Genomic DNA, 22204 nt, shown 5'->3' with positions numbered 1-22204 from the left:
TGCATGGTCTTTTCATACTGAAAAATGAAACACCCAAATTTAAAGGCCTCTCAAAACAAACAGTCCTCTACAAATCTTTGTGCCAAAAGAAACTAGGAAGCCACGATGAGTACTTAACATTATCACATAGTTTTTGGTGGCTAGTGCAGGCTGCAAGATTCTTCCCAGGTTATGCCATTTTATAATAGAACAAAGAAAAATGGCAAATATACATTTGTTTAATTTTAGCCCTTTTCTCAGAATATAAACCACTGCTACAGTAATTAACTGCAGATTGGCCAAAACTGCTCTGCGGCCATTCCAGCTTACTAATTAAATATGCTCTCACAGCCATAATAAAAATTCTGGGAAACCTCTGGCTGGAGAGCAAACTTCTCAGGAAGGGAGCGAAAGTCAGCAAAAAACTTCATTCAGAAGGAAAACACTAACAATTTTTTTTTTTAATGTACTCCAGATTTTTCTAACTCAGTGACACCAACTGTGCCTTTTACAATTATTATCTTTTTGTCTGTTTACTCCTTTCAGAAGATGTTTATTTGCTGGAGAGTTTGCATACCAACCAAATACAACCAACAAACAACCTCTCCATTTCAAAATATGGTCAGGTTTATACGATACTTAATTTTTTATAAACCAGCAGAGGTAGGATTAGTGTTACAGAGACCAGCTAATTTGCTTGCTGAAAAAGTAAAACTTAAAGCATGTTGTTCTCTGCTAACATATATAATATCTACTGTATTTCAGTGTTTAAGAAAAAAAAAAAAAAAAAAAAGCATGCAAATACAATTTTAAGCAAAATAAGAATAATTTGATTCATCATCTCTGGCTCCCAACTTCTTCCCCTCTCTTGCTGCCTACACAGTTCACGTATGTTCACTATTTCTAAAGGACAGGGGAATACAGTGAATACTCCTCAGAGAGGGAAAGAGAAGAAGAGAAAGGGGGTGGGGGGGGAAGTGCAGCACATGGTTTTCAGCACTACTCTGCTGAATCAACAGGGAGCAGATTCCCAGCTGGTGCACACTGTAAGCACTGCACAAGTCAATGGAGCCATGTCAAACGACACCACTCAACTGCATTATCTTCTGAGCTCCGTGTAAACAAACAGGAGCAGATTCCGAATATTTGTGAGAATACATCATGTTACTGTCTCCATATGTTTAAACATTTTAGTAGAAGGCACATATGGACCACTCTTCCCACTCACTGTCATTCTCTCCCTCCTGCTCCTCATACACCGTATCTTCTCGGGCCATTGTCAAACCAATTCAAAAATGAATAAGGATACATTTTCATTAAAAACATTTTGTGCTTAGCTGCCATCTGCTTCATCGGCCTCCAAATCCTCACATGCCTTTTCCATGGTCCTCAGTTTCACACATTGAGAAGCTCAAAGTTCTCTCCTGTTGTATTGTGCAGCAAGGTCTACATGAGCTATTGTTTCATGTCAAATTCACCTCTTTTGAACCAAGTGCTTAATGCTTACAGCCCTAATCCGTGTCCTCTCTACAATGCCAGCTTACACATCCTTTTTTTAATGCCTAAACTCTAATCTTAAAGCTCCCTCACACACTTCAGATACTCCCCGTCACTGTTTTTATGGAAAGCGTGGGTACTCCACCTGCTTTGGGAAATATGGGAACTCTAATTTGCTCTCTCACAAAGAGGGGACCCAGACTGTGCTCTCATCCTGTCCCACAGAAGCAGCAGCTGAAACCAATGCCCCTTCCCTCACAGACATTATAGCCTATCTCCCCCATAACCAGACCCCTTGTCTTTTCTTTAGGTAGGAAAAAGTTCCAGCAAGTATTTGGCACTAAGCATCTCCAGCTTAACTGGGGGAAAGAAGACAAATAAGATAGGGGAAAAAACACAACAGGGCACCACAGATCTTATACACAGATCACTGCTAGTTTGGCTATTACTGTCCCAAATAGTTTGCCCAGTTCATTTCTTGTGGCCCTAGCAATGGCAAAAGTGTCTTAGGAAGCATTAGCTGGACTTGCTTGAAAAAGAGCACAAAGGTTATGGTAGACAAGGGATCCTGAACTTCCAGGCAGCCTTTCAAGGGTGTAATTTACATTTGGTTTCTGCAGGCTTGGAAAGGCCTAGTGACTAAGGCAGCAGACCTCAACATTTAATCATTAGCAAGAGGGATACAGAAAACAACCAAAGTTTTCTTTACGGCAGACCACTGCACAGGCAGAGGTAGCGTGTCATCAGACACAAGTCTTGCAAGGGGCACAGCAGGAACAGTTTTTCTGGTTCTCACATCAGTTACTGAGTGAGATGCAAGCAGCTTCCATAAACCTTTCCAGCAGTCACAACTGCCAGAAAAAAAGAAAAACATAAAAGGCCATAGTCTCATTTGTATGTCTGGACGCCCAGTTTTTATCTTTTCCATCTCCACCTGTGCCCCAAAGCACCGATGCAAACAAACAACTTCAGTACTCTCCTTTTATCTTGAAGGATTCTTCTATGTGGACCTGCAACCCCAGTGAGGCACAGCTGGCATTTAATACACCAACATAAAAGTAGGTGCAAGTCGGAGAGAAGAGAGCGTGCCAAGCCCAACACAACATGCTGCAGCTCCAAAGAGAGCAAACTAGTATTGCTGCTGCCTTGGGGCACTCGAAGGTAAAGGAATGTACACTACACAGAAACCAGGGCAACCAAACTGGCAGGAGAGCTGCTGACGCTTTACGCTGAACCTTAAAAATACCCAGGAAAATATAAAAGTTACAGTTTCTTTGTAGCTTGCTCTTTTATAGAAATGTCCATGGATTATTCTGTCAGACACAGCATATCCTTCCCTCCCTCCTTCCTCAGCATTGTTCCTGCACAAGTTATATTGAAGGAAGCACAAGCTTCTTCCTTTGTTTGTGAGCAAGAAAAAGAAGGAAAAAAAACAACTTCCACTCAATGGCAAAACTAAACAGAAGCCAGGCTACTTAAAGTACCAAGTGTTCCCACACAGCATTTACCCACCAACTTCAGATCTTTCAGCGTAAAACCTAAACACAAGAGAGATTTAATACACACTCCTCCACAGAGCCAGAGCAAAGAAAAATAAAAAGGCACAATGGAACCCTGAAAGATAGAGAGCACTTTCAGCTTAACATTACTGTGACGCACAAGGAGAATGTCAGGGTTAAATTAGATACTGCACTAGAAAAATATTCCCTGGAAAATAACATAGGTGTCATATCTCCACCAGTAGGAAAATGCTGACTGAAACACTCAGTAACTGAAAAGTTCTTCCTTCTATTCTTTTTCATGTCTCATGTGATTCTGTACTGCAAGAGTCCTCTCCTGATCAGGAGTTCATTGCCAAAGTGCCCGAGCAATCTAGCAGGGGAGACAAAAAGCTTCCTTGAGAACAACTGCACTTTTATACCTCCCTTGTTTTTCTTCAGAGCAGGAGTGCTTTGGGGTTGTTTTCTTTTTAGATGACTGGCCTGCAAATTTAAAGTCATCTTCCTCAAAGTCTGTGGCTTATCACAACAAACAGATTAGAACGGGTCCAGATTTCTCACTCTTTTTATTGATTAGGACTTGATAATTTCTTTATATGCTGTACATCCTAAGATAATCTAAACCAAATTGTTTTTCCACACTGTAATGCTCTTAACAAGCCTTTCAAGGTTCTTTTCCAACACTTGCTTTCTTCTTCACAATCTCCCATGAAAGGAGATGAAAGCATATATGGAAAAAAACCCCATTACCTACCCTTGCCTTCAAAGTCCTGCTATCACAGTCTAACTATGACCTCATTTTATTTAAACAAATTTCTTCTCACGTATTTGGGATCCAAATTATTTTAACAGTCCCTTAGATGCCGAAAAAGTTTTTTTGCACGTTACTTTCTTCTACTCCAAACAGGCAAAGCACTCAACAGAAAGCAAGTAAGTCGTTATATCTCATTAAATACACTCTCGTTACATCCATTCAAACCACTGAGGGCAATGAGGTTGCACAGGAGTCACCTTGGTCACCCTCTGTAGACAACAGGGTTACACTCTGTTAATGAAGACATAAATTTGGCCTGCAGGACTCATAGCTACACTCCCCTCGCCCTGGGCAAAGCACAAAGTCTCCCAGTAGCAGGCTGAGGGGTTTTCTTTGCTTTGTTTAAAAAACGAACTTTATTTCCTGTAAGTATTGATAAAAGCACATACTCCAAATGCCTTTTTGCAGAGGTATTTTTGGCATGTGTTGACTGAAACTGCCCCACAAGGTACTTTAATTGCAGCTCTAATTGAACAGGAGGACTCCACAAGAAACTGACAAGCCACTTTAGAAAAACATAACATCCCAGATGAAGGTAACGTGAATATAGTCCTGATTTCTGACACTGTGGTGTTTCCTATCATTATGGCAGCTTTGGTCAAGACTGCATGTGGAATTTAGGAACTGTTCCTCCCAGTGAGGACTGTAATTAAGCCCTACTGATATTGCAGGGCTCAGCTTTCGTAAAGTTACAGGATGAACTCAAAAAGCCTGCCATGTAATCATGTTACCTGAGTAAACTATGTGTTTGTTTACTCTATTTTTAAAAAGTGAGAAGAGATCAGGTTTTGTTTTTGCTAATACTTGCTATCAGAAAGACATAAACCTGCCAGATAAGAATAAAACAGGCAAGGGTAACTTCACTGGGAATCAAGATATTCATGGACTCTTTGACTCTACAGACAGTACTGTGAAAATTTATGTCAGTAAACAAGTCCTTACATACAGGATTTACCATTACAGGAATGTCTGGAGGTACATGCCAAGAGAAGCAAAAAACAAAGTCCAGTGAACAGCTTCAGCACGGCAACAGCTCTGGCACACATGGAATGTCACTTCAGCAGGAGGAGATGGCACTCGATGGCCACCTCCTGCCAAAGTCCTCAAGGGAGGTAAAGCTGCCTCCAGCTTTGCTACAATGGCACGGGTTCCATACTTACACTTTCCATGAGGAAGTAACTATGGGAGTTTGTTTGGGTTTGTTTTACAGTTGCTGATTTGTTGTTTTTTTCTTTTTTTTTTTAATTTAAGTGAGACAAATCTTTATTGACTGGGGAAGAATCTATTTATGTGGCAACTGGATAACTCACGTAAACTATACGCAACTAGAATAAAAGTTTCAGCTGCTGAAGAGCTTAAAACCACAAAACTAAATGTTTACTTCCCAAAGAGGTAACAAAAACAGGGTATCTGCTCATATCTTACTTTTCTGGCAGTGGTTGGTGGTCCAGCAGCGGTAGTTGTACTCATTGTTAATAGATGTCTTCTCACACAATGGTTTTTCTTCCATTGTTCCCGGACACAAGTCCCCACATTCCTTTGGAGGTTTATTCCCAACGATGTAGTTATTGGACACTGCATCTAGGATGAGAGACCAGTCCACTGTGGAGAGGTAACACAAATCAGAGTTCTTCTCGATCCGGATGGCCCCGCGGGTGATGTTCCTCAAGTTGTGAAGCCCAATCTCTTTCAGATTTGTCATTTCAAAGATAACCAAGGCATAGTTGTAGAAGAGGTTCCTGCCACGAATGACTGTGAGGTTGGGGAAGAGATCACTGAGGCTTTCCAAGCCTGCCACACGGAACAGCAGCAAATAGTCAGTGATGACAGTGAGCTTTGGGAAGCGGAAGTTGCGGTAATCCTCAGCTTTGGAGATGAGCAGGATCTGTAGGAAACCCTCGATCACCGTGCAGTTCTCTAGGCGCTTCAGCTCATGGATATCATTGCGAATGTCGACATTTGGCCCGCAAACTGAAATGGAGCAGGAGGAAGAAAAGTTAATAAATAAGGCATTCCTAAGCCTTTTGAAACTGGAACAAGGATATTCTGATGGCCATAAAATTTTTACCTAGGTTACAGTGTTAAAATAGAAAATGAGTGCTTGATTTACACCTCCATGAAATCTTCATTTCATTTAACCTGCCACACTAAGCGCTACCAGGAGCGGCACGGGGATGGCAGCTCTCCCTGTATTCTGCAACCAACAGAGAATGTTGGTTTATTACTGCTGATGAGAAGAGCTGAGGAATACAAAGATAAACCAAATGCACCTGCACACCCTGCTTCAATTTAGCTCATGAATGTGTGCCCAGAGCAGGGCTTGAGCCACATCACTTCAAGCCAGTCAGGTAAAACAGAAAGTGATCCACTGGTCATTATGTTACTAATTCACTCCCCGCCCTGCTTAAGACACATGCACACAAAGAGGGCATTTCCCAGAAAATTACAACTTAGGCCTCAAATCACTCTTTCTTTCCAGGGTCACACGCCAAACAAGCCCTAATTCTTGGAATACTGGTCTTGCAGTAGGTCAGCAACAACACTAAATCCATGGAAAGCTGGTCAGCACTTCCTGCTCTGTGACTGGGAAGAAAACAAAGTGCTTGGATTTACTGCACTGAATCCCTGTTTGCATGTTCCAGTAAACCAAGTTTCACTAATTTTGGCACCAAGATATAAAGAAGTCTCTTGAGTTCTAAGAAACACAGGATAAATTTATTTACAAGAACATGCAGCATCACAGTGAAGAATCTTTCCTTGAAAACAGCAGATTGAACTCTATGAACTCTCAAGAAAACAATGACCAAAAGGATTATTCCCTAATAAATCTATGTATTAAGTCTTTCCATATTAGAGACATATCACAATGACAATGTTAAAGGGGCTGGCAGACATGTGTGTTAATAATGTAATATTTAGACACATACAATCCACTTGGATGCAAAACAAAGAACTACAGAGTGTAGAGAGCTGTTGTTCAAAACCCTCAGAGCTGGTCTTCTTTGGAAAACATGGAAAAAAGATTCCCCATTAGAGATACTAAGTTGCTTGTAAGCAAACAAAGCAAAATGCCTATTTATTTAAGCAACCCAAAACTCAAATAAACCCCAAGCAATTCAATTTTGTGGAAAGATTCTCTTTTAATGCATGCTAGGCTTAATTATTTTAAGAACATCTTTTCCTCAGACAAGGGAAAGGTCTAAACAAGCACTGGAGCCAAAAAACTTAAATTCTAACCCAGACAAATTGTCCAGAGATTCAGAAATTGTGCTGACAATAGAAACCAGTCCTTCCATCCCACAACACTTATCTAAGGCTAATAACTTAAGCTAACAAAGGATCCAGAGCATGAGCATGCTAAAACCACAGCAACTCTAATACCCAACAAGGACTTAAAGACTTCTAAGTCTTTAAAAGACTAAAGGACTTTCTGGTTAGAGGGACAGCATAAAAAAATAATATAGGGCAAGATCTTTGTTAGGAAACAGATGTTTCTAAACAAACTATTACCTAATCTTCCTTCTGTAAAGATTCAAGCTGAAAGCAAAGGCTATTAAATGTGACTTGCTGCACTGAAGTAACTATGTGCAAGAAAGTTCATTCCTTATACTTTCAAAAACAGTAATAAACCCCAAGACTAATGTACCACCAGGAACACTTGGTCTTTATGAGCACTGAGACAGAAAATCCCCATTTTCGTACATACTGATTTCAGAAAAACTGGACTCTACTGCAGGAATATGTGTCAAGGCTTGAACTTCAGGAAAACACTAAAAAGGGTGAATGAGTTGGCAGTACCCAGCTTTAGAAGCCAGATGGAAGAGACAATGTTAAAGAAGTCCAAGGTAGTCGATCTGGTAAGAGATGCACTGGTTAGTGAAGAAGAAGCGAGGGGCTCTCCCCTGAACCTATAGGAAAAACAACCTCAAGCCTTATTAAATTCCTTTAATGAGCTGGTACCCACATCTTGCTTTCAGCTTCAGAAATCATCTTCTAAAGCCATGAACCCTCCATTCACCCTAGGGACTGTGCCCTCTGCCCAGAGGCTGACAGTGGGCTTCTCTCGTTTTGAAAAGGCAAGTTAAAACACACAGTGCCTGCCCTTAAACCATTTTGGTTTCCACCTCTGCCTACTGGCAGACCAAGGTGAACAGTATGGCTCTTGCTGTGGCAAAGCAAAAGTAGTGGAATTTATTTTCCTGCCATAAAAGTTTAGAAAGCCTAACTGCTCCAAGCCCTTTATTTTGTTAAAGAAATAAAATTTGCACTTGCGCTGACATTTTGCAGGCAAGGTTCCAGAGTGATGGGTTTAAAAACAGCTGAGTTACAATACCCTAAAGAACAATTTGTAAGAGAAATGGCAGCAACCATTAACTAAAGCATTATATATCTGTTCATGTCTCTGTTTGAGGCTGGGCTTTCAAAGTCATACTGCTTTTAGCTTTATGTTTGTTTCAGCTCAAAAGTTACTTAATTTTAGATATTTAATGCTTTTATAAATCAATGAAATTTCTAGAGCTTTATGGCAAAAGTATGCACTCATCTCAGTTACGAAACCTCATCCTCTTAGCATGGAAAAGGATGAAGTCCAGTGGGGTCCCACATTAGAAACTGATCACAGATGAGTGGCTGTTGACATTTTTGATTTAAGAACTTATTAGTTCATCTAGTGAGTTATGTTTTGCAGAACTTTACACATATAATGAGAACTGCAGAGACACAAATATGAAATAGGACAAGCATTGTGGGCCATCCTGACACTTGGAAAAATCAGTTCCCATTAAAGCAGATATTTTTTAAAACAAATTTCTTTTAAAGTTCACATTGTTCACCAGAGTTAATTATACCACAATACATCATCTTTTTCTCACGTTTTTCTCGCTGCCCTGAAAAGGATTATATGAAAAACAAATTAATCAGAGCTCAAAGTCAACTCCAATTTCCATCTGGCTGTGCTGTGTTTTCTTTGGATGCCATTTGAGAGAAAGCCTATATGGACTTACAATATAAACCGGTCTGTCAGACACAATGAAGTGCACAGAAAATTCTCTTTAGAGCATTTATATTCCATTTAACAGTTCTGGATATTCCAGTTTAGAGAACTTTTTTAATATGACTAGGATTACTTGTCTTTGTTTCACGTTCAATTCAGAATTGGAAATTAACCATTATGTATTTATTTTGCTCACTAACAGAACATAAAAATGCAACAGCTGTTTATTACCCTGCCCCACTAGTTCTGGGGAGATCATAAACACCCAGGATAATTACCAATAGTCAGATTCATGCTGTTTTCATTCAGCTGCCTACAGATTTCCAAGCCTTTCCTTAAACTGTCTAACATTTATCAGACTTGGCCTAAACCAAGTACGTAATTCAGAGTCAGAAATTTGTTCTTTAAAGACAAATGTATTTATTTGTTTAAAAGATAACTCCCCAATACGGTAAAATAATGAAGAGAAGCAAAGCACTCTTTACCTAGACAAGCAAAAATTTCTCCCTGGAAACAGCTCCTTAGTCCAGAAGCCCTGAACTCTATCTGGTGTCCAACAAGAAGCCCACTTGTGCTCTTTTTTCTGGGAGCATCCCATGGGCAAACTGCAGGGCATATAAACTTCCAAAGGCAATAGAAATACCCACTCCACACCCCAGTCATCCAGACGACCTGCAGCCCATTCCTAGTAAGAGAACAGATCCAAGCCTGCTCATGTAACTGAGATGGGGTCAATGAACTACCAGGAAAAGTGATTGCACATAACAGGTTCATACGACGAGAGTAATTAATGCTCCTTGATCTGGCAGAGCCTCCTGGCAAGTCTCCATGTAAGTGGTGCCTTGGCTGGGAGCAGAGCTGGGGCTGTGAACACACACACACACACACACACACACAGACACACAGACACACAGACACAGACACACACACATACACACAGACACACACACAGACACACACACACACAGACACACACACAGACACACACACAGACACACACACACACAGACACACACACACAGACACACACACACACACACACAGAGACACACACAGACACGCACACACACACAGATACACACACACAGACACACAGACAGACACAGACACACACACACACATACACACACACAGACACACAGACAGACACAGACACACACACACACACACACACACACACACAGACACACAGACACACAGACACACACACACAGACACACACACACACACACACACACAGAGACACACACAGACACGCACACACACACAGATACACACACACAGACAGACACAGACACACACACACACATACACACACACACACATACACACACACACACACAGACACACACACACACAGACACACAGACACATAGACACACAGACACACAGACACACACACACACACACAGATACACACAGACACACACACACACACACACACACAGACACACAGACACACAGACACACACACACACACACACACACACAGATACACACAGACACACACACACACACACACACACACACACAGATACACACAGACACACACACACACACACACACACACACAGCACCACTGCTGAGGACAAGCTGGGCAGGCTCCAAACAAGCTGTGTCACAGAGTGCAGTGATCCAGCAGATTCCTCTCAACCTTAACTATGATTTGCCAAAGCTTACTTGGATCATTAAAACCATTCTGACATGCAGAACTGCCTTGTCACCTTGAGAAACACCTGCTATCTCATCATCCTCTATTTACAAACAGTCATTTACTCCACACAGCAGCTCCTCACTCTTTTCCTATATCTCCCAGTTACTTCAGGTCACTGGTGACTCCTGAAAGGACTTGGCTGATGCCCCTCAGTCTTTGGAAGGAACCCTTCCCTTCTTTCTGCAAAATCTCATGCTAGCACAGACAAAGCAGCAGAAGGCTTTCTGTTCAACATTCACCCTACACTACAAATTCTTGCTACATCACATCCCAGCTGGACACAAATTTATCTATTTCACTAACAGATAATTCATTAATTCACTATCAATACCAAGGTGTTCATGGGCAGCACTGACAGCTCACACATTCACTGGATTTAATAAGAGAAGGATTCATTTCCTACAAGAAGCAATTTCATCATGGTGTAGTTACAAGTTTTGTATTCCTCCAGGTTGCTCCACTTAGAAGTTCTAAAGAAACACAACTATATAGTTTTTCTTTAAAAAAACCCACACTCCTCAACATTTTAAGCCTTGCCTTTGACCCTTTACTTTTTTGGATGACATTAGAAGGCTGTACTACACTGCACAGTCTCAATATCCTCTCAACTAGCCAGAAGTTAAAGATGGAGCAACCACCACTGTCTGGCTCTCTCAACACCAAAAGGTCTCAGACAAAGCAGCACCAAGGCAGCTCTGAGTCACCAAGTCAATCCAGCACATCCCTTTCACAATCCTAAAGCCTTTTCAACACAAGTCTACTCCAGCTGGGTCAGGCTTTCCCTAGCAACAGAGACTTCTTCAGCCTGAGCAGTCCTTTACATCTCTGAAACAAGAATGAGGATAGACAGCCTGCCATGAGCATCTCACCAACAACCTTGATATCAACTCACACTCGCCTTTTTCCTGATTTCCTGATTTCTGATTTCCCTTTGTTTTCCCCCTTCTGACTCTGCTTCTGTGAGAACTGTCTCCTTTACTTCAAAGTAGAGATGCAAAGTTAATCTTAAATGAGGATACCTTCAGTGTTGCAGTTTTACAAAGATCATACCTTTACATTGGTTGCTGAAAAAAAAACACTAAGGATGCAGAAATTGTTTTAATTCCGTATTTTTTTCCTGTCCAGGAGTTGTGACCCATTCTGAGGGCAAATTCTGTGATCCACAAGGTTCCAAAGGGTTCTTTTTTTAAGGGAGAATATGAGGTTGCCCAACTTCTCATCTACCCTGAAATTCTGCACAGTTGGTAACAAGCACAGTGTGTTACCATCAGTGCTGGATGAATTCCCACACAAAGAAAGAACCACAAGGCTTAATACAAGAAGACAATTGTGGCTGGTTCTACTTTTAGAGAGTAGCTTGCTCACACCACCACAGCTCACTTTGCCAATAATGGCTTTTCTGAGCACACTCCACTCCAAGGAGAGGTCGGCGTTCCCAGACAGCTACTGCTGTTCTCTGGTCAGCAGAGAGCTGATGTTACTGAGTGCAGAACATTGCTCTCTCCCAAACTGGTCTAAAGAAAGAGGCCTGACCACATCACCCCTCAGTAATGTCAGCTCTGAGCTGTGGGTCTTTCTGGGAGATCAGCACATCTTCTGAACAGTGTTGTTATTTATTCCCAAAAGAGCCACTTCCTTTTCATCATGTGTATTTTAGTTTTAATCTATGGCAGGTCCTTGTAAAGAAAGAGTCCAAAACAGCTACTGAATGTGGCTGCAGTCCAGCTGCCCTCATCCCAGATTCCCAGCATGCAGCATCCCTTTTCAGGCAAGCATCTCCAGAGTTCCCATCCCTCTCTCACAACAACAAAACATGTTTATTGCACTGAGTGGATTTAGATCTGCATAATGTATCATGGGCTGCATATTGACATGTTTACTATCTACTGGATCAACTCAATGGAGGGGTTGTCAGGCACATTGGAAAAAACTTTAGTGCTCTAAAAAAATTCCTTGAAGACACTGAAAGGTTGAATCGTGTTAGGAAAAAGGAGCTGAACTTAGGATAAAGTCAATCATCAGGTTTATAAGAGGCCTCTATCCTACATGTCTGTAATTGCTCCCAAGAGAAGCAGAAGGACACATCGATGAAAACAGAAGGAATAGTCTGAATATGTGATGCCCATACAGACTATAAACAGGGGAAAGTATAACTTAATCTTTATATCTCTCTTCATCCTTACTCCTAGGAATTATGCATGTTTTAAGGAAGCCATCAGGACTATCATCTAGCCCTTAAAAAAAAACCCTTTTAAGTGTTATTCAGTTATCACTGAACAGAGAGTCACTGCAGCCCATGGCCTGGGTCTAAGCCTTCTTTGTTGCAGTAGTTTCAATGACATGGAAGGCAAAACTCAAAAGTCTGAGAAGGAACAGCTTAGCAACCACAATTTCCCTTCAAGCCCATGAAAAGTTTCAGTACAGTTGCACCATTTGCAGACGTAAGGAAAAAAAAAATTACTACTGAAGTCTCAGGATTCTTTAATTGCATACTCTGCAAAGAAGAAATTAAATGTGGAGTTCACAGAAATCAGTGGTTGGAGAGATTGCTTATGACACTTTACATTAACACAGGATTCCACCACCCACTGAGCTCTTGGTTTTGCCTCCATAGTGACACTATGAATGAGATATATATTTTAGTGTCTTTAATGTACTTACACAACCTCCCACAAAATTTCTGTACTCTCTAAGCTCACCTATCCTGTATGTGTCACATCAATCACTAGATCTCTTCCCAGGGAAGCCAGCTTCTGTGTTACCTCTTGGGATGTCAGAACCAGTAACAAGGAGGGAACTAAATCTACATCACGATTCAAGCTGCTTCCCTACCCACTGAACTATTTCTCTTCATTGAATATGCTACGTGAACCTCTTTACATTTACCAAGATTTCATGAAGCTACACCTCTCAGGGTGGGAAGGGGAGAGATAAAAGGCACCCCACGACCCAGAAAATGTCAATCATTTTAGATTTTGCTAAGCAAGACCATAATTGAATTTCAACTTCTGTATTTCCAGCGCTAGGACAACACTGCCATCTTTGGCTTTCAAAACATGAAAGGGAATACTCCAACCCAAACAAAACCCCACTGTTTCTACTTGAATATAAGTCCTGAGAACATTCTTCATAACATATCTAAGGCCAAGAAGGAGGGCTTGGGTTTTTGGGGTTTTTTTCATTTAATTACAAGTTAAGCTTTGAAGGACAAAGCCAGACCACTATGATCTTCAAAACACTCACGGGACTGGAGATTATATTGCAATGTAGCTTGTAATTTCTGAGAAACATAGTATATTATCATTAATTTACCTCATGCTACTCATCACTCCTATCAACCTTTTACAGAATTATTTTCACCCAGATTTGGAAGGAAAAAGTGGTGTCATAAGAGGCCAATAAAATTTAGTGCACATACTTTAAAAGGCAACTAGATTCCCCTTCTCCACATACATTTTCCTTGTCTCCCACAGTCCTTAGAAAAATACACACATCCTACTTTAATTTTCTCTTCTGCCACTCTACTAACTATATATTCCAAATCCAAAGGTCACTGTGTTACCACGCTGACCAGAACAAAACATTCACAAAAATAACACACAAAAGTGCTACAACCCACATCACAAACTAAAACTGTCTCTGCCTTTTTGCTCTTGCAATTTTCAGCTGTCATTGGCTAAAGATATCTCTGGCATTATTGCTTTCCATGAACTTCCTCCAACTTCCCCATAAGTTTACACAAATAAAATTTCAGCATAAAAAAAGTTTTTGTCCCTCAACTCGCTTGCTTTCGCGCTGCCAACATTTTACTTTGAATATCAACAGGAACAGCAGCTTAGCAAAAATGGAGCCAACAAAATGAATTTAATCCCTTTAATAACACTGATTGATGCCTTCTCTACACAGCTCACCAGAGCAAGGAGGTCTAGAATTAGCCTAGCTCACGTGAAAGCATCCTCATGACAAGTCATCCCCAAATTAATCCCCTCTGACCAAGACAGCTCTGATACACCACATCCCTCGGGGGTTCCTGTGAAGCCACATCCATTACCCCCTGCTGCTGAAATAGCACAGCAGTGGCTCGGCTGGCATGGATTCCTGCTCATCCTCGTGGGTGCACAGGGCAGGAATGGAGGGAGGATAACATCCAACCCAGAACCCCCAGCTAGCAAAGCCAGGAAAAGAAGCAGCAAATTTTTAACCCTGATCTGTAGTGCCCATGTTATGGGCAATGCCTGTAAGGGTCTCTGCCAAAGAAGAACAGCTAACTCGAAGATGAACCTCACCAGCAAATTCCTCACCCATTAACACCTCGTAGGTGTCAAACACTGAAAGTAATTGTCTGAACCTTACCGTGGCTGGAGCTGAATACTCTAACCTCTGGCAAACTGCTCCGGTGCATTTATAGGCAAGGGAAAGCTGTCAGAAGCACCAGCTGAATGCAACTTCAGCATCATCCCCTGCAACACTGCAGAGTAACAGCCTCGTCCAGTTTGTGAGAAAACTCAAACAAAGAAAAACTGCAGAAGAAAGGAGGTAATGCCTAAATCACTAAAGATGAGCCCCTCCTCACAGGAGACAGACTTCAAACCTCTGCACTTTTTCTTATCCCACACTGTAACTTCCCTGACAGCACCACAAAATGAGCATGTGCCATTCTACACAAAATATGTAACATACAAGTGAGTAGGTGGCACGTTATGATCAATAACTGTGAGAGTAAAACATTTTTAATGGTGCTAATAATGTTTAAACCCAGTGCCAGCAGCTTCAGTCTAATGCCTGCTAAAGCAAAAATGGAAGACTGAAATTACAAGCTGTTTATAACACTGAATTTATGTTTCACAATCTGTGATGACAATAGAGCTTAGCAAAAATTGTCTCTCCTGGGGACTGTTCTTTCCACCTTAAAAAAAAAAATAGTTGCGTGCATGATTTTATTTATTTGTTTTTAAAACAGTTGTCTGCACATCCAAGTGACTCAGCAACTGGCTGACAGAAACCTATGGGATATACACTTAGGTAGCTGGGATAAGCAGCCAAATTCTTCCAGAATGAAAATTCATCATGTGGCTGGGCTCAGCAACTCCCATTTAGGAAGACTTTACCATGCTCTTAGCTGCCTGCCACCCTGCAGTAATCTAGGAAAGCTGTCTTTAAAAGCTTTTGGGGATTTTTTTAGTATTATTATTTTCAAAAAATGGCTGGCTAATCAGGCCGGATCATTCAGGCTTCATTAGAACCCAACTGACAAAACAGTATCATAACATACAATTGCATCCATAATGGTCAGCAAAGGATTTAACAGTGAGTCATAGATCCACACAAAAATTACAAGTCTGATGCAATTACTCTTAACAATATGCAACACTGAGCCCTACTATGCTGTGCTAACCAGCTCTTAAGCAATCAAACACAGAAATCTCACATTCTCTGGTCTTCCACAACGTTTCTGTTTTAACAAACTGAACCAAGACTTCCATTAGTCCCATATTTCCACCAAAACAGAAATTTAACGTGATGCTAAAAAAAAATTATGATCTAAGTGAACAGAAAAAGTTAATGCTATCAAACTTCATTTAACAGAACAGGGAACTCTCCCACCCCTCCTTTCACATGGCAGCTACACAGCTTAAAAATCACATAGGTCATGCTGTAACCTGCTTTCTCAAGGCAGTTAAAATATGACCAACTTGCAATCCCCAAAAAGGGCTTTAAAGGTATTAAATTACATATATGCAGGTGCTGTGGGACTTTCCAGCCATGAGCTAACTAGATTGAAAAAAGAACCTTCCTTTCCAAATACAAGGTAAAACATGTGGGCTGGCGCCAGACACAAAGTAACGTAGTTCAGGCCTTATCAATCAAAAACACTTCCACCAGAACACAATTTAAGGCAAATGTAAACCAAAGTAGCTATCCCAGGAGGAGTTCTTACCTGAACTCACTTTTCTGGTGAATTGGATGCTTCTGACTTGCTTTTAGCATCACAAACACAGCCCAACCAAGGGAAGTGTCCTTTGTACCACAAGGGCAGCATTCACACGGTATTTAATGTCTCAGAGGCATCACTGCACAATAACCACGGAAAAAGAGAACCAAACACCTCTGTGATACCACTCAAGGTGAGTCTCTCCTCAAACAAAACATCCTTAATGCACACAGATGAGAAGCTACCAGATAAACAGGGTTAAGCATGGGAAACCAGAGTTCTTTAGGCACAGTCAACCACTGGAACTCCAGGAGTTTAATTTCTCTGAAAATACAAGGAAAGCTTGAGTATACGAATTTCAACGTATCTAAGCAGGATTTTCAACGTATCTATGCAGATGTTCTCATCAGCAATTGATTGACCCTTACTGTAAAACAGTAAAAATATGAAGTAAAATAATCTAAATATATACAACTTGATAAAAAGAGAAGAGCCAATGGTTTACTTCCAGCCGCCTTCCACACTTAGATTCAAAGTGACATTTCAGCCCACAGTGTCTATTTTACATTTACATACTGCCCAAGACATTGGATTTCCAACCTCATACAGTTTTTAGACACTGCCTAGAAGCACTGTGGGTGATGCACGATGCTGCAATTCTGGTGAGCAGAAGAGTTCAGGTATTAAACCAGCCAGGCTCTGCTGAGTTCTATTGCTTGGCAACTGCAACTCCCGTCACCATATCCACTTTTATCAGAAGAGCACTGGAATGGCAGAGCAAGCAGGAGAATTACTATTCACCCTCTGGCAGGTGCTTCTGGAGAGCCTGGGGTGCAACAGGTTACCCTGATGCATTTCTAACAAATTCCCCCGTGAGAAAGCAGTGGGTCCAACATGGTGAGACAAATAAATCCATGGCACCTTTCATTCAGCAGCTCCTCATCAGGGATTACTTACTCCACCCCCCTGCTCAGCTAAAACTGGGGGGAAGAGTTTTGCAAGAATTGTGTTGCAACTTTGGGGGGAAGAGGTGCAGGAAGTTACAAGAGATGGGACTAGGACAAACCAAGCAGCAATATCAAACCTGGATGCTGCTCTAGATGCTCCCAACTTTAGGAACCTCCCCTCACTGGGCTCTGCAACAGCACAGATTTATTCCAGGAGGTAAATCAAGGCAAGACCAAGATGAAGAGCTCAGTCTTCGTCACTGTTTTTACCCTTTTTACCCTTTTCCTTGTATATTCAACCCTCTCCTACCTAAAGGCATAAATGAAGAACAAACACTTGACTGTAGCCAGCCCCCTGGTACTTTTTCAGTATTTGTTCAGGTCATGAAGAAGAAGACAACGTAAGAAATTAGAAGAAATTTGAGTGCAAAAATATGGGTAACATCAAGGAGAGAAAAACAACTAAGTGAAAGTTTTGCTTTGTTTTTACAGTGGATATCTACAGAGGGATGTACACATAAGGAGATTTTTATCTAAGGCACACAACTTTAAAGTCATCTTTAAAATTAGCTTGTTGGATTCACCAGGAAAAAGTGGATCTAAACATGATTTTCTAGGTTTAACCTGAACTGATTCTTGAAATGCACAGTATTTGGAAAGATCACCATCTTAAAGGATTTAATCCTCTCAAAAATCAATTTTCATCTCAGGCAGGGGGGAAATGACACACTAGAAGTTTTTAGGCTCAGATTTTCTTAACTGCAATAGAATTTAACTGCCTTGACCTGGTTGATGGAATTAAAGATATCCTCCCTAGAGGAACTGTGGAGTGGGCAACTGCTGTAAAAAGGTGGTTTAGCACTAGAACACCTGGAACCTCAATGAGCACGTGCGTTTCTTCAGCAAAGTATTAACAAATGTACTACTTAATATTTAAGTTATTACAGAAAATACATTTATAATTAACCTATGATAAGAAATCTTTCCTTAGAGAACTTAGATTAAAAATTAAACAGTGAACTTTATCCACTGCAACAGATAAAAGGAGGAACTAGACAAAGGGAAGCAAGAGAAACCACATGAACCCTGTGGAGTGTAATACATAAACCTAAGTGACATATTCTTTAGTTTCATTGCATTCAGAAACCCTTTTATCATGATAACAATATAGACACTTAACATTCTGCAAGATAGACAAAAAAGTATTAACTGATCTCAATAGCTGCCATCTTTCAAACAGAGGGACCACCCAAAAAAGTCATTCTGAACATCTCCTGATGAGAAGGAAACTGACACACGGGGAGAAGCTGCTTACAAGACTTCAGAATTAGGCTACAGGGTTGCATCAAACCTCTCTCTGGACCCAGACTACATTCAAAAAAGTTTTGGTGAGACTGTTTCCTTCAGAAACAAGGAAGGTTTCTCCAAGCTCTGAAATCCCACAACTAATTATAGCACCCCACATCCTTCCCCACCATCATCAACAGCAAAACCAGCTGCCAATCTGGGAGATAGAAGAAGAATCTAATCTCCACTGTGCCACTACAGCCACCCCAAAAAAAGGCGTTCTTCTGCCTGTAGTTATGACTCGCCTGCCCAAACAACATGAGCCAAACAGCTCCTGCCAACACAAGCTGTGCTGCCAGAGCGGGTGATCGGTGGCACAACCGCACTGGGTAACTGTGCCACATGCACGTCCAAACACAAAGCTTTAAATCAAGCTAGAGAAAGAAAAACATAAAGTAAAAGAAGCGGGGGGAAAAGCACAGGTAGAAAGGATCTGGACAAGAACACCCCCTCCTTTCCAGCTGCCAGCTTGAAGGTGAACTGGTGCGGGAGCAGAGGTGATGGACAGCCCTTGGCCTCGCCTCACCCGTCCGACGGCCTCGCTCCGCTGTTGTGAAAGAAAACCACGTTATTTGTGCAAGGCTGGTTGGTTCCATGTTAAGAAAACACATCTGAGCTGACAGTGCTTTGCTTTACCACATGCCAGCTTCATTCAGCTTCAGAGGCAGAAACCAGGACTCAGTCTCCTTATTGCCTCCACAGTTAACCAGCAATTTAGGACACAGACAAAGTCCTGAATTCGGAACCACCCCCAGATCTGTGAAAGGGCCACTCTGCCTTTAACAGAAAACTTCCGAGTCCTCCCCAGAAACCATGAGCGCCCGAAGAAGGAGGTCCCCAAGTGAAAGGAATGACTGTGTTGGGTAACACTATGTAAAGATGTGTACAATGGAACAGATAAAAACAATGACATTCAGAGAAAGGGACCGGGAAGCAATCATTGTTTCGGTGTGAACTGGTGCACACCCATGCCAGGAGAGGTGAGAAACAGGAATGGGTCCTCATGGAGACTGTTAATTTATTAAAAAGTCACAACAAAAAGAGAGTAGCTGTGACTAACAGACCCAGTGAGCTCCAGGCAGCTAAACCAATCCAAAGGATGATGGTTTATCAGAAAGAAAAGGCTGGTCAAAAGGAAGTAATGAAGCAGATACCCATCAAAGAACAAAAAGCAGGTCTCAGCACAGAGCCAGAAGCAAGACTGTACCAGAACTTACAAATGAAGTGTAAAACATCAGACTTGGCAATCCTGCTGCCAAGGAATTATTTACCACGACGATCAATATTACAATACATACAGAGATGAGTATTTTTATCTCAACCTCCATTTGACCCGGTGGGAGCTACAGACACTTTCTCACACTAATTCACATACTTCAAGGAGAGTCAGGATGGGAAAAAAAGAATTGGAAGCATTTCAGGTTCTGTCTCTTTTCAGCTTATTTTCACTGAATCATACCAAAACCATCTGAGGGAACAGTTCAGACCAAAACTATCTGAGGGAGCAGTTCAGAATTGATTTGTGCTACCCAACACCCGATCAGTAAAGCAAAATATTCAAGGATCACAGGAAGAGGTTTCGTTCATGCATTGAACCAAATCCTGGTTGTGCTGTCAGGCCTTTCAAGTCTCTGCCCTTCCTTCACTGCATCAAAAGCATCTCTTAAAAATTCCTCTGAAAAGCCTGGACACGTGAACTGAACTTCCAAGATCTATTCTCTGTAGCCTTGAGCAAGAGTGATGGGAAATAAGCTTTCCTTCTCAATGGTTACTTTTAAGTTAAAAAATAAAAAAAATAATAATAAAAAAAGGCAACCACTACTAGATCTATTACAAATTTGGAAACTGCAGCTCAGAAAATAGGGAAGGAGGGGAAGGCAACGGAGGGAGGAAGAAGAGGTCGGATTTTCAGACAATCAACTTGAAAAATCCTTACTTCAGTGAACTGGCAAATAAGCAATTTCAGATGTGTTAGACATCTTGCTTCTGAAACACAACCACGCTAAAGGGAAAAGGGTTAATTATATCCCTTATGCTCCAGAGTATTTCAAAAGGCTACACATTATGTTCTTCTGAAGGGCAAGTTGTTCTTTTATTTATTGTTTGAAGCACAAACATAAACACGAAGTGTCCAACCCTAAGGTGGCGATTACCACTTTTACTTAACCAGAAATGCAGGGCTGCAGGCTTTCTCTGTTATAAAGCTTTTAAACCTGTTCTGTTCCTCTGACATTTTCCCCCTCACTCTTCTCTGATAGAGATCACAAAAACAACTAAGACATCTGACATACAGGAGAACATCCTGCTGATTAAGAGAAAACAAGAGCACATTACTCTTGAGAGGATACAAAGCACCACTTCCTAATGCATTCTACTCTGTCAGCACAACAGGCTTCTTGTCATTTCAAAGGGAAACTGGTCATATTGATTTTTCCAAAACACAAGTATTATAAAAATATTATACATTTAATTGGTCTTAACGAAGTGCTCTTGTAGTGGGGCACATCAACAGAGATCCTACAAGACAAGACATAAGGTATCAAGGTGTGCCTGTAAGTATTTGAAGATTCTCTGCAAGCGACAGCATTGAGAACTGCCAAGATCGCTCCTCATAAAGCTTCTTGCAGCTCCTTTAAACCTCAGTATGACTGAGAGGTGTCTTTTAAAGTGTGGCAGCTCTTACTCCTGAATTCACAACACCCTGAACAAACATCATACTTTGCTGAAAACCAGTGTCCTTTCCACGCCTCACCAAATTTCAACCATGCAACTCAGTGCTCCATGTTTGCTCAACTTTTTCTAGAGGAAAGTTCTTTACACTCTCTCAGAGCAATTTATTCCTCTCGTTGTTCCCTCGCAAAAGCAAGACCAACTGAATCAGCTCCTCTGACTGAAAACCACACACCCTGCCTGTCAGGAAGCCGGCAGGATTTTTTTTCCCCGTTTTGTTTACAAATTCGAAAACCGAGCCTCCAGACAGCAGGATCAGCCATCTCTTTTCCCCCCATTCCCAGTTTTCTACAATCCTAATTATGGCAAACATTGGGGAAAACTTGTACGTACTTTCCAATGAAAATATGTATTTCTTCTTCTCTTAGTTCTTTATTTCTGTTTTAACACTGTATAACAGAGTGTACAGCCAGGGCAAGTTTCAGTGGTTCAAAGACCATCTGGGAAGTCGTTAGGCAGAGGTTGTTACTTTCCCTTTGAGAATACCTCTTCAGAAAATTCTTTAAAATCAGAATTTTGTGAGGGATGCAGCAGAGGAGCATCCTCCCACCTCCTCTTAGTCCTCCAGGGAACTAAACTAAGTTCTCTCTTCCTGAAGTGATACTTCAAGGTTTCTTTATATCTTGCTTCCAGTATAACTCAGAACAGTGTACATCCTCCCTTTAATTTCTTCCAACGAATCCCCTTTCAGCAGAATTTACTCTCACATATGCAACGTGGGCAGAGTCTAGTAATGTGACTTAATAGTTCCT

General features: G+C 41.3%; 1 protein-coding gene across 2 annotated transcripts in view; it reads right to left on the bottom strand.

Annotated features, from left to right (window-relative positions):
• Window positions 1–22204, bottom strand: part of IGF1R (insulin like growth factor 1 receptor) — a 174424-nt gene that overhangs the window by 136922 nt on the left and 15298 nt on the right. For both annotated transcript variants that reach the window (XM_005521608.3, XM_005521607.3), the window contains exon 2: window positions 5215–5760. In XM_005521608.3, coding sequence (XP_005521665.3) covers window positions 5215–5760 — 546 coding nt within the window. The remainder of the gene's footprint in view (window positions 1–5214; window positions 5761–22204) is intronic.

The sequence above is a fragment of the Pseudopodoces humilis genome, chromosome 16 (genome assembly GCF_049639895.1).
Source record: "Pseudopodoces humilis isolate 2021_Gansu_Grassland_sample_001 chromosome 16, ASM4963989v1, whole genome shotgun sequence".
Classification (NCBI taxonomy): domain Eukaryota; kingdom Metazoa; phylum Chordata; class Aves; order Passeriformes; family Paridae; genus Pseudopodoces; species Pseudopodoces humilis.
The sequence above is the reverse complement of the archived record's forward strand: the minus strand, read 5'-3'. Positions and strand labels throughout refer to the sequence as shown.